The sequence below is a fragment of the Kogia breviceps genome, chromosome 11 (genome assembly GCF_026419965.1).
Source record: "Kogia breviceps isolate mKogBre1 chromosome 11, mKogBre1 haplotype 1, whole genome shotgun sequence".
In the NCBI taxonomy this organism is placed as follows: domain Eukaryota; kingdom Metazoa; phylum Chordata; class Mammalia; order Artiodactyla; family Physeteridae; genus Kogia; species Kogia breviceps.
The window spans coordinates 14,269,965-14,283,683 of NC_081320.1; the positions used below are offsets into that span (position 1 = coordinate 14,269,965).

The 13,719-nt window shown below is 53.4% G+C and overlaps 1 protein-coding gene across 8 annotated transcripts in view; it reads left to right on the forward strand.

The window, feature by feature from the left end:
• The window catches only part of CAPG (capping actin protein, gelsolin like), a 116,523-nt gene that overhangs the window by 93,155 nt on the left and 9,649 nt on the right, over positions 1 to 13,719 (forward strand). For 4 of the 8 annotated variants that reach the window (XM_059079575.2, XM_067007301.1, XM_067007303.1 and 1 more), the window contains one exon: positions 1,422 to 1,584. The exons of 1 other annotated variant lie outside the window; for it this stretch is intronic. Coding sequence is in view for 1 of the 7 variants with exons in the window: in XM_059079576.2 (XP_058935559.2) it covers positions 9,600 to 9,664 (65 nt within the window). In the remaining 6 variants the exon portion in view is untranslated. Of the gene's footprint in view, positions 1 to 1,421; positions 1,585 to 7,408; positions 9,665 to 13,719 lie in introns of those variants that run through there. 3 more of the 8 variants (XM_059079574.2, XM_059079576.2, XM_067007306.1) reach the window with 3 other exon arrangements.

Consider the following 13,719-nt stretch of genomic DNA (forward strand, 5'->3'; position numbering starts at 1 on the left):
TTGGCATAACCTTGGGCAAGTCACACAGGCTCTTACTGATTCAAGAGTCTGGTGCTAAGTCCTGGAATGCAGGGGAGAATGGGCTCTTATAAAAAGTGCACTGATGGGGCAAGGGCTGTCTCCAAGTTTCTATGGTAACTATCTCTCCTCTCTAGGAGCAGAGGGGCTACTTAACAAAAAGCTGGTTGTCTAGTTACTGAACCCAGGTTTGGCTGCTCCCTATTCAGAAGCCAATAATTTGAGAGGCAACTGTCCATAGAAAGGAAAGATGCTTTAACCAGAAGAGTGGGCAATCTGGGGAGAAAGTAGACTCGTATCCAGAGACCAACTCCAAAGATTCTGCTCAGCCATGACAGCTTTTAACAGGAAAAATGAGGGGGAAGAATGTCAGTGAATCATCAAGGCAGGAGGTTGGGTTCTGCATCATTCTCCATTGAGTGCAGCCTGGCTGACTCTTCAGGTGTAATCTTGCCTGCACGATCTGCCTGCAGGCTTGCTAAGGGGGCAATTGCAGATAGACAGTTAGTCATTTTTTAACTGCTTAATTCTTGATTCTTACTGCTTTTTATCTAGGAAAAGACTCAATAGGTTAGAGCATAAGTCAGGAGTTAGTGTCAACTGCTTAGTGAACTCACTCCTGTAATTAGGTTCTTTTAAGGAGCAGAAATGGGCAAACAGGAAAGGGGTAAAAATGCTTTCAATCTTTTTAAAAATTTTAATTTAATATTGGAGTATAGTTGATTAACAATGTATTAATTTCAGGTACAGCAAAGTGGTTCGGTTATACATATACATGTATCTGTTCCTTTTCAAATTCTTTTCCTATTTAGTTTATTACAGACTACAGAGCAGAGTTCCCTGTGCTCTACAGTAGGTCCCTGTTGGTTATCTATTTTATATATACCAGTGTGTACATGTCAATCCCAATCTCCCAATCTACACCAGTGTGTACATGTCAATCCCAATCTCCCAATCTATCCCCCCAACCACCCTTCCCCACTGTTTTCGGTCTTAACAGAAATCCTTGGAAAACCAAGCCTTTGAGAACTTCCCAGGCAGCAATGGACGTGCTTAGAGACCACCTAACCAGTACATATGACTCCTACTCCAGTTACCAAAGGGAATCTGGGCACTCTACTTTGAATATCCTTTCTAGAGTTGTTTCTAATCTTTCCAAGATTACATTTAGGAATATGTCTAGGAAGCAGCTGGCCTCCACCCAACTACAGAAGAATAAACTCTCACTGACATTACAGGGTCGTGGCTGTATCTTCATAAACTAAGTATTTTCCTATCTACCTTGATGATCAGGGTCACAGCAGTATATGGCCAGATCAGAAAGTGTAAACTCTGAAAATGGGGCTGGAGACAGAAAGTCCAATGTGTCGCTGGCCACTGTGGTGTCACTGCTCTCGATACAGGTGTAACCTGAATCCTCACTTGGGAGCCAGAAATCAGCTGAGAAGAGGCTTCAGGAGAGAGACTGCCTTGGCCCCGGAAGGTGGATGAAGTGGGGCCTCAGCACTGTTCATCCCACCAGACAGGCTGGACCCTTGAGCTCCTGACTGGCACTGAAGGGCTTGGGTAAGTCCCTGCTGTAGTGTCTCAGTGGATACTTACGCGACCCAGGAAGTTAGGACAAGAGTTCTGGCGCTTGACGCTGAGGTGTGAGCACTTTGAGAGCGACCATACTGAATTGAGAGTGCCCTGGTTATTACTTCCTGGCAGCCCCTCATTGTTATCTGGCTCTGCCATATAAAGCTGATGCCTGGGCGCAGGGCGCTGAGAGCGGTCAGACAGCGTGGACCGAGCATCCTGACCTATACCCCAGAACTCGAAGGACCTTGGCCTTCCCTGGGCTTCTCCAGGAGACCTGCAGGCCACAAAGAGACCCCAACAGGCTTAGTCCTGCCTCAAGGTCCGGGCTGCTCCTCGCTCCAGGAAAAGGTTGTTCGCTCCAGGCGATGGAGGAGAGGGTCAAGGAGGCAGACTCTGCGTCCCTCCAAGGCAGCTGGCCCAAGCGCCCACTGGCCATCCCCTTCCCCGGCAGTCCCAGCCTGGTAGGGAAGGAGGGGCTCTGGATCGCTGAGAAGAGCTCGGGCCGGCGACCCCACCGTGGAGCAGTGTGTGCGGGGGCGGGGAGCCAGGCTGCAGGGAGAGAAAGGCCCTCTTCCCCACGGCAGGGGAGCCCACACCCCGCACTGGTAAGCCCACCTCGCCAGACGCTGGCTTCCGGTCGTGAGCGCCACCCTCCCCGAGGCCCCGCCCCCCCACTGCCTGCTGGGATCTGTAGTTCGTGGGGGAGGGACCAACGCTTCCGTGCGCGCGTTTGTGTCTGTGTGTTTGTGTGTCTGTGAGTGTGTTTCTGGGTCCGCTGTGGCGTCTCTGTCCTCCTGACCTCTCCCCCGAGGGCCCACTGGTCCCGGGCTTGGCGCAGGGATCGCCGGCCACCGCTCCCGAGGTCCCGCCCCTCGGCCCACTCTTGCTGGGATTTGTAGTTTGGACCTGGGTGGGGCCGCAGGTTGGGGGCGGTGCCCACCTGGGCCCGGCGTGGTACCATCCTTATTCCTGCTTTTTCCCGCGTGCCCTGGATCTGGACAGTAGGTATGGCGCGGTGTCGCAACTGCAGCCGAGCTCCCTCGGGCCCTTCCCCTGGTCCGCTGCCCCCGCGAAGTATATGCCGGTGCCTGGAGGACAAGACGCTAGATGCTAAACTGAGGCACGAAGATGGGCGCGCTCTGGCCTGGTAGGAAGGTGGGGAAAGCCAGAGTGAGGATTTGACCTGGGAGGCCCAGCCCAGGCCTGCTGGGCAAGGCTGGACTAGGCGACAGTCCAGGACCCTTCCAGTTCTTAAGAGTCTGCGATCAATGGTGTCTCAAAATGATGACCAGACCCGCCCAGGACTGGCTGGACATATTAGAGGTGATTACCCTATAGAGCTGACAGATAACATTTTTATTTGTCAAACTTAGTAACCCTACAGAAGGAGGCCAGGGAGGGAAGAGGACTCTTCTGACCACGAAAACCAAGAAATGGGGCGACACTGGCCCACGGGTTTGCTTTGAGGATCAAGTTGGGGGATGGGGGCTGTGTGTGGAGGGGGTGTTTTGTAGACTGTAAAGCCCTGGGCATGGGTGAGGTGTTATCTGAACTCTGAAGCACTGGAGAAAAGGTGCTGGGCCTTCAGGAGCCACACTTTAAAGGGGAAGTTACACTTACGTAGTTAAGTAAGATGTCCCATTAGGAGAAGCTGGGTCGTAGGTACGTGGAACCTCTCTATGCAGTTTTTTTAAGTGGGGTGCAAATGGGTCGAGCCAGGCCTTAACCATTTATAGGTTACAGAGCCCTTTCATTTGTTGACAGCCTTATTGAATGTGCAGTTCAGTGTTTTTTACTATATTCTCAGTTGTGCAATTGTCACCACAAACTAATTTGAGAACATTTTCATCACCCCCAAAAGAAACCTGTACTGATTAGCAGTCACCCCCTAAAGTCCTCATCCCCTCAGACCCTAGGCAACCACTAATCTACATCCTGTTTCTACAGATTTGCCTATTCTGGACATTTCATAGAAATGAAATCATATGATGTGTGGTCTTTTGTGTCTGGCTTCTTTCACTTAGCATGGTATTTTAAAAATTCAGGTGGTAGCATGTATCAGTATTCTGGACTATTTTTATAAATACAACTTTTTTTAAAAAAAAATTTTAAATCCCAGTATCTAGAGGATGAGCGGGGGTAGCCCCTTATGTGTGAAGGACTCAGAGCTGGCACTAGCATCCAATGCCGAGAGCAGGATGGGCCTTGGGAAGAGGAGGAGGGAGAGCAGTGATGTGCAGTGATAGTTGGGAGGGGAGGCCGGGGGTCCTACCACCTTGCTCTGCATTTACTAAGGGAGTCCCGGAGCATGTTATTTTGACCCCACTTGGCCTCCATTTTCTCATCTGTAAAATGAGGATAATAAGAGGATCTACTTTAGAGGGCAAATGGGAGGATTAAATGAGAAAATCATATGAAGGACAGTGCCTGGCATATAGTGCCAACACTCAAGAGTGTTAGCTCTTATCATGAACTTACAATGGCCTGAGGACCCAATGTGACCCTGGCCTTGAGGGGGTAAACCTGTCCTCTCATGTCCTCCCTGGGGACCAGTCTCTCCTGCCCCAGTCACTCGGTACTCTCCCCGCCACCACAATGTTCCACCAGAGCTTCTCCTGGCCCGCTCATTCATGCTGTACTGGACAGTCCTATTTTCCAAACAGGTCACCAAGGAATTCTGGGGTGTCACCGTCCAGGACGCCTCTGAGCACCCAGCAGTGATTGAAAAGGAACTTTCTAATCATGAGCTTTATTCAGAAAATATGGCCATCCAGACCCCCAGCTCTTCCTCAGAGAAGCTGAAATGATCTAGAAAAATTCACTGCAGATCAAATTTAAAGCCTAGCAGTGGGCTCTCCTGGTGGCGCAGTGGTTAAAATTCCGCCTGCCAATGCAGGGGACACGGGTTCGAGCCGTGGTCTGGGAAGATCCCACATGCCGCGGAGCGACTAAGCCTGTGCACCACAACAAGAGAAGCCACCACAATGAGAAGCCCTTGCACTGCAACAAAGAGCAGCCCCTGCTCGCCGCAACTAGAGAAAGCCTGCGCACAGCTACGAAGACGCAATGGAGCCAAAAATAAATGAAATAAAATAAATTCATTAAGAAAAAAAGAGGGCTTCCCTGGTGGCGCAGTGGTTGAGAATCCGCCTGCCGATGCAGGGGACATGGGTTCGTGCCCCGGTCCGCGAAGATCCCACATGCCGCGGAGCAGCTGGGCCGGTGAGCCATGGCCGCTGAGCCTGCACGTCCGGAGCCTGTGCTCCGCAGCAGGAGAGGCCACAACAGTGAGAGGCCCGCGTACCGGAAAAAAAAAAAAAAAGAAAAGTAAAGACTAGCAGCATCCTGAGTTAGTGCCTTCAAAGGAATATTCTGGGGGAGCTGTGATATTGGGATTTTCAGGTATTGCAACAGATCCCTGGCATCTCGCCACTGCCCCACCCTGCCCAGGCTGAGGAAATGCAACAGGTCAGCCTGATCTGCCCCTCTGGATTGGAGTCAGAGGAGCCAGAAGGGACACCCCGATTCGTGCTGCATTTTACAGATGGGAAGCAGGCTCAGAGAGGGCCATAGGACAGGGTAGTTAGAAGCCAGGTTGGGAACTCAGGGAGAATCCTTTGCAATTTCAGGAAATTCTTAGCCCCTGAAATCGGTCCATAGCCTGGGTCTATGGGCACAGAACCAGAAAGCTGGCCATCTTGGGCGGCTGCAGACCTTGGCCAGAGCCCAAGTAGCCAAAGCCAGGAAGTCAGTCTCCAATGCCTTCCTCTCCTGGTTTATTTCAGCCAGATGTTTGTTTTAGAAGTAGGAGTTTATTATTAATAGTGGTAATGGCAGCCTGCACGTGTCTAGGCCTTTATTCTTTTCAAAGAGGCTCCTATAGGTCATCTCATTGGATCCCCACAATCCCTCAAGGTAGGAGGGCTGGGGTACTTGTCCTTGCTTCACACATGAGGAACCTGTGGTTCAGAAGTTTTAAGTGACTTTCCCAAGGTGACAGAGGCTAGGGCATTGCTAGAATTTGAGGATTTTGCTCTCTGTTAATTCAGTAAAAAAAAAAAAAAAAAAATTTTTTTTTTTGGAGTGTCTCTTACCTGCTGAATGCTCTGCTGGGTGCTGGGGTCACAAGGATGACCTGATATGGTCCCTGGGCTGGAGGAGCTAACAGTGTGATGGGGAAGGCACACATGGCAGATGAGAGAAAGGGGTGGTGAGGGAAACTTCTGAGGTGGTAGAAGTGTTTTATATCTTGGTAGGGATGTGGATTATATGGGTGTTTGCATATGTGAAGACTCATTCAAATGCACACTTACGATTTGTGATTGTCACTGTAAATTTTACCTTAAAAATGCAGAAAATGGAAATGCTCTGCCTAGCATAGCATAGCATACACTATGCCTTGGTGGGGCTCAGCTGTCCAGAAGTGGGCCAGGGGTTGACTAGGTGGCCTATGGATATAATTCCATCTTTGCTCCCGAGGTAGGGCTGAAAAGTTTTCCCACGGAGTCTGAAGACTCAGATGGCCCAGTGGCCTGATGCCCAGAGCGCCCAGGGAGGACTAAGGAGGAAGTCAGGGATTACTGCACATTTTGAGGAGGAATGTTTAGGCTGAGTCTGTAGGTGACCAGTTGGTCAGAGGAGGGTGAACACATGGGTCAGTTTCTAAGCATTACTCAGGAATGGAGCATAGTCACTCAGTGTTGCCCAGATGGAAAGGGGTAGAACCAGGCTTTGAATTGCTTCCCTTACCCCAGGCCCCATCAGTGGGCCTTGGAGGAAGTCATGCTGGTTGGAATTTTCCAAGCTGCTTCCCAAGAAAGGAAAAGTCCTGTTACCACTGCATCAAGGGGCCATGTCCTAATCCTGATGCCTCTTGTCAGCTGACATTTGCCGGGGTTTGCCTGCTGTGCAGGGCTCTCCCCATTCAGAAGCAAAAATGGAAGTGCGGACCATTTGCTGTCCTGCTCACTTCCGCAAGGCCTAGCCTCTGGGCACAGACACTGGCTGGCCTGTTCTCCTCTGAATAAAGACAAGAAGGGTGGGACTTGCTTGGTGGCGCAGTGGTTAAGAATCCGCCTGCCAATGCAGGGGACATGGGTTTGATCCCTGGTCTGGGAAGATCCCACATGCCGCGGAGCAACTAAGCCCGTGCACCACAGCTAGGGAAGCCCACGCCCCTAGAGCCCGTGCTCCACAACAAGAGAAGCCACTGCAATGAGAAGCATGTGCACCGCAACGAAGAGCAGCCCCTGCTCGCCACAGCTACTGCTCACCACAACTAGAGAAAGCCGGTGTGCAGCAACGAAGATCCAATGCAGCCAAAAAAAAATAAATAAAGAATAATAAAAAGAAAAAAACGACGAGAAGGGTGAGGAGTTCCAGTTCTAGCACCGGCTTTGAGGCCAGACCAGCCTAGATTAGAATCGTGGTTCTGCTACTGAGCTAGCAGTGTGACCCCGGACAAGTTACCTACCCTCTCTGAACCTCCGGGAGACTTCATCTATTAAGCGTCATAATGACAAATAGTTGTGAAGACTGAACGAGGTCGCGTTTAAAGCACTGAGTACGTAGTAAGCACTCAAGGAAGAGTAGCTGTTAACAGCTTAATCCAGGCCAAAAATCTAACAGTTGAGTGGGTTGTGTGTTGTTAGTTTCCCGAATACCCGCCCCACTTCTAGGTTCGTTTCAGAGCCGTCTCCCCCATGGCGGGGTGGGGGGGGGGGGCGGGGGGCGGGGGAGACGACTCTTGCGAGGGGCGGGCTCAGCAGCGCCCCCAGCCAGCTCAGGCCCCTCCCTCTGATTCACTCTTTAGCCGCTCACGTCGGGGGCGGGAGCGGGGAGGGCAGGGCAGGGCGGCAGAGGCAGTGGCCGGAGCAAGGCAGCAGGGCGCAGGCAGGCAAGTAGCGCTTGGGGTCTGACCGCCCGGCGCCTGGGCTCCCCCTGTAGGGGTCGGAGGGGCTCAGCTGGTGGCGGGACCCCTCCTCTGCGCGCCCGGCTTCCCCTTCTTCTGCTAGGGGCTCGGCCGCGTGTCTAGTCAGGTCTCCTCGTTTCCCGTAAGGAGGGGCGGGAGGGGGTGAGTCAGTGCTAAAGAAATGCTTTATTTTCCTCCATTTGGGACAAATGGAGCATATACCTGCTGCGGAGCCCGGAGAGGGAGGAAAAATGAGTCTGTTAAAAAACAACTTTTAGAGTCAGGTTACCAGATAATGTGATTAATAACGTTAGTTATTGTTAGAGTTCCAAGGTACTAGAGAGTCCTAGACTCTTTTAAACTGACCTGCTCTTTTGTTTCGCTGTTAGTGTGCAAACATCTCCCCCCGCACCCACCCCGTGGTGATGGGGCCAGCTTTTTAGCCAGCGGAGGCTCCAGTGTGGAGAGAGAGCAGTGACTCCCATTCATCCGTGTGCCCTTGCTTGTGCCCTGCGGATTCCAGAGCCCTAGAGCCACCCGGGTTTTGCACCAGTGCAGACCAGAGTCGACGAACCTCGCTGGGGCCGGGTGGGGGCAGGGCGAGGAGAGGTGATCTGCGGTTTAACTTTCCATCCCTTCCCTCTGCTAAACCGTGAAGGGAGAGGGAAGGGGCATTGCTTCGGGAGGTGCTGGGGTCCCGTGGTAAATTCTTTGTTGGCAAGAGAAAGCCATCTAGGTTTATTGAGAGTCTATAATTTGCTCATTAATTATACCATTTCATTTAATCTTCACTTTTGTCTTCATGCTCCTTTTACAGTTAGGGCACAGGGAGGCTCCAGGAAGTTAAGTCACTTGTAGGAGGAAGCAAACTGTCCAACTCTTGCCATTCTTCCAAGTTATCTGCCCAACCTCTGGCTCTCATGAGGACAAGACCCTCTTTTTAAGGGCATGGAGACACTCAGGTGCCAGCTAGCGTTTGTGTTCTTTGAAGAAGACATTCAGCTTATCTTGTGCTGGTTCAGAAATTCTAACATATGCATTGATTCGGTTCCACTGCTGCCCCCTGGGCGGGGCCTGACCCTGAAGGCTGAGCCTTATCTCTAACTAGCCTGTTGATCAATCTGTGTCCAGGACAGGTGGGCCAGAGTTCTGGACTCCGCTGCATCCTCTTGCACGGATTCCGGGGGGCGTGGAAGCTTCCCCTGCCCTGTCTCCTGCTTCCTGTGTGATCACAGGCAAGTCACTTGTGCTCTCAGGGCCTCCGTATCCTCCTCTGGAAAGCAGAGAAGCGAGTTGGACCGGACTAGCTCCAGGGACAAGCGAGTTGGACCAGACTAGCTCCAGGGCCTTACAATGTGATGGAGGCAAGATGGCCCCTGGGTTGAGCCAGAACCATGCTTGTTTTTATTGCTGTCCCTCAGAGCATCCTGGGCCGAGACTGTGTGACAGTCAACATCTGGTGAATGAGAAGCTGAGCAAGGGTAGATTTGAGAGGCATCCAGCACGAGGGACACAGCAAAGAATGTTTTCCCGGCCTCAGCCACGCCCCGGGAACTGAGCTTTAACAACAGCAACAACAAAAAATCAAATGTATGCATTCAGGCAAGGAGAGAGGCAAATCGAGAAGGAGGAAAAAGTGGTGCAGAGCCAGTGACCCTACCCAGGAAATGTGACTAACACAGCAGAGGCTGGGGCCAGGCACATGTGCCTGCCTCAAGCTGGTGAGTGGGAAACGTAGGCAGTCTTGGCTTTCCTGTGGTTTCCCTCGCAGGTCCCAGACTCAGAGCTGCCAGCCCTGGCTTGCAGCCGATGGAGGCCCCTGTGATGGGGCTCCAAGCTGGCGCGGGCCTCCACCTCCCTATGGGGGTCTCTGAGGAGCCAGCCTGGCCGCACTCCCTGCCAGCCCCCAACGTCGATCTCCTCCATCAGGGACTGCCTGCCCACCCAGCACAGTCTACCCTTTCCTGCCGAGGACAGGGCCTCGGCACCAGCTGGGGAAGGAGCCCAGGGGTGGGGCTGATGGGTGGGAGTATCAGGAGATAGCAGAGGGAAGGGAGAGGACACGGTGGGGCGGGGTGGGGGGGGGAGGATGCTGGCTGGAAGGAAGCAGAACTTGAAAAGCAGAAGTAGGAGGAAGCAGAGCTGCACGGAGAGGTGAAAGTGGAGGGAGGCTGAGGGAGGGTTGGCATGGGCTGGGCTGGCCGGGACCCTCTTAGGTGGGCAGGCGAGGGCAGAAACAGAGGCTCACATTTCTGGAAGCCGCTTTGTCCAGGACTGGTGTGCCCCACCTGCCGTCCTTTCCAGTCACTGGAGCCTCAACTGCCCGGGCGACGGGTGGATTGGGGCTCACCATACGGATAAGGAACTCCTGGGCCGGTGCTTGTCCTGGCTTGTGGTGTCCAACCTCCTGACAGAGGCCACCACACTGAATGACCGGACACCTGCAGGCCCTCAGCCAGCCTGGAGGTGCATTCAGCTTTGAGGATACTTGTTCCTAAGACAGGACGGTGGCGTGATGGTAGATACGTGGGCTGGAATGGCTGGGAGGTGGGCAGGCCTCGCATTTGAATTTAAACTGTGTGGCACAGTCCATTGTTCTTTTCTGACCGGGATCGAAGCCGTGCCCCGTGCAGTGGAAGCGTGGAGTCTTAACCACCGGTGGCACGGTCCATTATTTTGCAAATTCAAGAAGACCCCAGCCCACGGTCCAGCCAGCTGCCTGGGGTAGGGTAGGGGTGGGTGAAGGAGGCAAAGGTGTGGAGCCGGGAAAGGGTAGGAGTCCTGCTTGGTGTCAAGGGAGAGAGTACTGGCCGAGGAGTTTCCAGGCGAGGCCTCTGGACCCAGCAGCTCCTGCAGATGTCCAGGTTCCAGGCTGGGAGGAGCTGGTGTCATTTCAAGTGCTGACACTCCCCCCCTTACTCTTTCTAGGGGAGAAGGGTAGGGGCTGTTGCATTTCACACCTAAGGGCAAACCGGGACTGTGCGGTGAAGGGACCTGTTGGGAACCGGTGGACTCGGGATCTGAGGAGGACACAGATAGCGGGGAGGACCTGTCCATCTGACAGCTGGCGAGCACTGCCGCAGAGGTCTGCATAACTGACCCCCCACTTCGCAGTGTGTCCTCAAAGGCTGGCTCCTTCCTGAGTTAGGACCTTGGGATAGCCAGCAGGGCAAACATCCTGCCCCTACCCCTAGCCTCTGCTTTCTGCCTCCGGGGCTGCTTCTGCCAGTTGATTTCCTGTGCTATTTTGTTTTTAAAATTTATTTATTTATATTTATTATTTTTTTGGCTGCGTTGGGTCTTCGTTGCAGCGCACAGGCTTTCTCTAGTAGCAGCGAGCGGCGGCTACTCTTTGTTGCGGTGCGTGGGCTTCTCATTGCGGTGGCTTCTCTTGTTGTGGAGCACGGGCTCTAGGCGCGCAGGCTTCAGTAGTTGTGGCACGTGGGCTCAGTAGTTGTGGCTCGCAGGCTCTAGAGCTCAGGCTCAGTAGTTGTGGTGCACTGGTTTAGCGGCTCCACGGCATGTGGGATCTTCCCGGGCCAGAGCTCAAACCCGTGTCCCCTGCATTGGCAGGCAGATTCTTAACCACTGCGCCACCAAGGAAGCCCTCCTGTGCTACCTCTTAGGCTCCATCTGGTCTAATAATTGGAGAAAGTCCAGTTAATCAAATATATTCTCTGAGCGCCTGCAGGGTGCCAGGCACAGTGTGAGGTTCCAGCTCGATCCAAAGAGGCAAGATATGGCTCCTCCTCAAAAGGGCTTTATAGTCTAGTCGGGGAGATGGCCAGGCCCATAACTCAGCACACTGTGGCAGAGTGGGAAAAAGTAAAGGCTTTAACATAAGAGGTACAGAAGCAGCTGCCTTTTGAGGTGGTGGGTTCCCCATCACTGGAAGTGTTCGAGAAAAGGATGGGGAGGGATAAAGGGATTTCTGCACTGTGCGTGTTTAGGTGCGTGTTGGGAGGCAGATGTGGAGTAGGATTAACTCAGTATTAAGGCTCCTTCTAATGCCGACATCGGTGATTCTGAGACATTCCCCACGTAGGGGAAGTTTGTCTGCGGTCCCTTGCATGTGATGGCTTCCTGCTTCACCGCCCCCATCAGCTAGACCTTGAGACTTGGCATGGGTTGTTCTTTATTTCTGTGCCCCTCCACCCTCATTTTGCCCAGTGCCAAGCTCCCAATATAGACCCTGAATGGAATTGAATAGACCCTGCCGTGGGCTGCTTAAGGAACGCAGGGGTACCGGGCATGTCCCCTGCTCTGGTTGAGCTGTCAGGTCATGCTCCAAGACAGCCTGTGAGCAGGAAATGAAGGGTGTGCTCCTGGGTGAGACGGCTGGGAGAACTCCCAGAGAAGGCCGAGGCCACCCAGTGTCCTAGAAGCCTCTTCAGATGGCTGCGGCTTGAAGTGGGCCCGGAGGGGTGGTGGGGCTTGGATGGACGTGAGGTGGAGGTTCACACTGAGGAAGCTGAGGAGCTGTGGGCTTGGGCAGAGGAGCTGGAGGGAGGGGAGTGACAGGCCGATGGCAGTGGGCGCTTGCGGGGCAGAGCTGGGAGCAGGAGGCTGGCGGGCAGCTTCAGAGTCATCTGGAGCTTCTCCAACACTGACATCCGGGCTCCACCCTGGAGAGTCTGGGTTTTATTTTTAAAGAATCAATGTTATTTATTTATTTACTTTTGGCCGCATTGGGTCTTGGTTGCTGCGCGCGGGCTTTTCTCTAGTTGCGGCAAGCGGGGGCCGCTCTTTGTTGCGGTGCACGGGCTTCTCGCTGCGGTGGCTTCCCTTGTTGCGGAGCCCGGGTTCTAGGCGCACGGGCTTCAGTAGTTGAGGCACGCGGGCTCAGCAGTTGTGGCGCACGGGCTTAGCTGCTCCGCGGCACGTGGGATCTTCCCGGCCCGGGGCTCGAACCCGTGTCCCCTGCATCGGCAGGCGGATTCTTAACCACGGCACCGCCAGGGAAGTCCCGAGAGTCTGGTTTTAAGTGGCCTTGGCATTGGGATTTTTTTTAAAGCTCCCAGCTGACTCTGATGTGCAGGCGCGTGTGAGATGCTGTTCTGGATAGAGTTAACTGGCAGCATAAGAACCACCTAGAACATAGTTCAAAATGCAGATGCCCATCCTCACTCCAGACCCATGGAATCAAAATCTTCGGGCCTGGGCCTCAATGTTTTTATAAGATCCCAAGGGTAATTCTAACCGGCGGCCAGGCTGGAAAACCAAAGTGATGAGGGCCAGGCAGCCAACCCCTGTCACCAAAACACTGCAGTGGTTCTCGGAGGCCTGTAGCCCCACAAGTGGGCTGCCTGCTTTTGAGTTATGGCCTGAGCTCTCAGGTCGGGACAGAGAACCAAAAAATATATGGGAATCCCCTGGCAGTCCAGTGGTTAGGACGCCGCGCTTCCACGGCAGGGGCGCGGGTTCGATCGGTGGATGGGGAGCTAAGATCCTGCCTGCCGTGTGACACGGCCGAAAGAAAAGAAAACAACAGACAGCTGACAGTTGGCCCGCTTGTTCCTGCCATCTCTGTGCACGAGCTCTCCCCACTGGCTTGGTCTTGGGGGTGGCCACGTCACCACTTCGGGCCAGAGTCACAGGCTGAGCTGTCCGTTACAGGGGATGTAGGCACAGCATGTGACCCTATGTGGGATGGAGAACCATTAAAGGTTCCCTCCCCCAAGCCTCCCCCTCACCGCCTCCCCTCTACCTTGGGGAAGTGTGGTTCCAAAAAAAATGCCTTCAGCTATGTTTTAAGTTAGGAAGGAAAAGGAAAGTCATTTTCACCTGGTATTTTACACCCATGGCCACTGCTCCTGTTTCCCCCTCTGTTTCCTACTCAGACTCAACATCCTCTGCTCTCCCGTCCATCCCCTGAAGATTGCCCTTTGCCCTTCCTGCTTCCCCAGCCCCCAAGAGTCTCCTAATGGTGCCTTTTAACCCTGAAGTTCCCCCAGGTCCTTCCCTTGCACCACTGGGGCTCCCTGCTAGCTGCACAGCATGAACTGGGTGGCAGTGCTTGCTGGTGTGGGCTCTGCATTTGCAGCCAGAGAAAGAAACCCGCTAGTCCTGGGAACATAGGAAAGAGAGTGAGTGAAGCTACGGCTCTTACACTTGTGAAATTTTTTAAAAGATAGTATTCTTTTTTTTTTTTTTTTGGTACGCGGGCCTCTCAGTGCTGTGGCCTCTCCCATCGCGGAGCACAGGCTCCG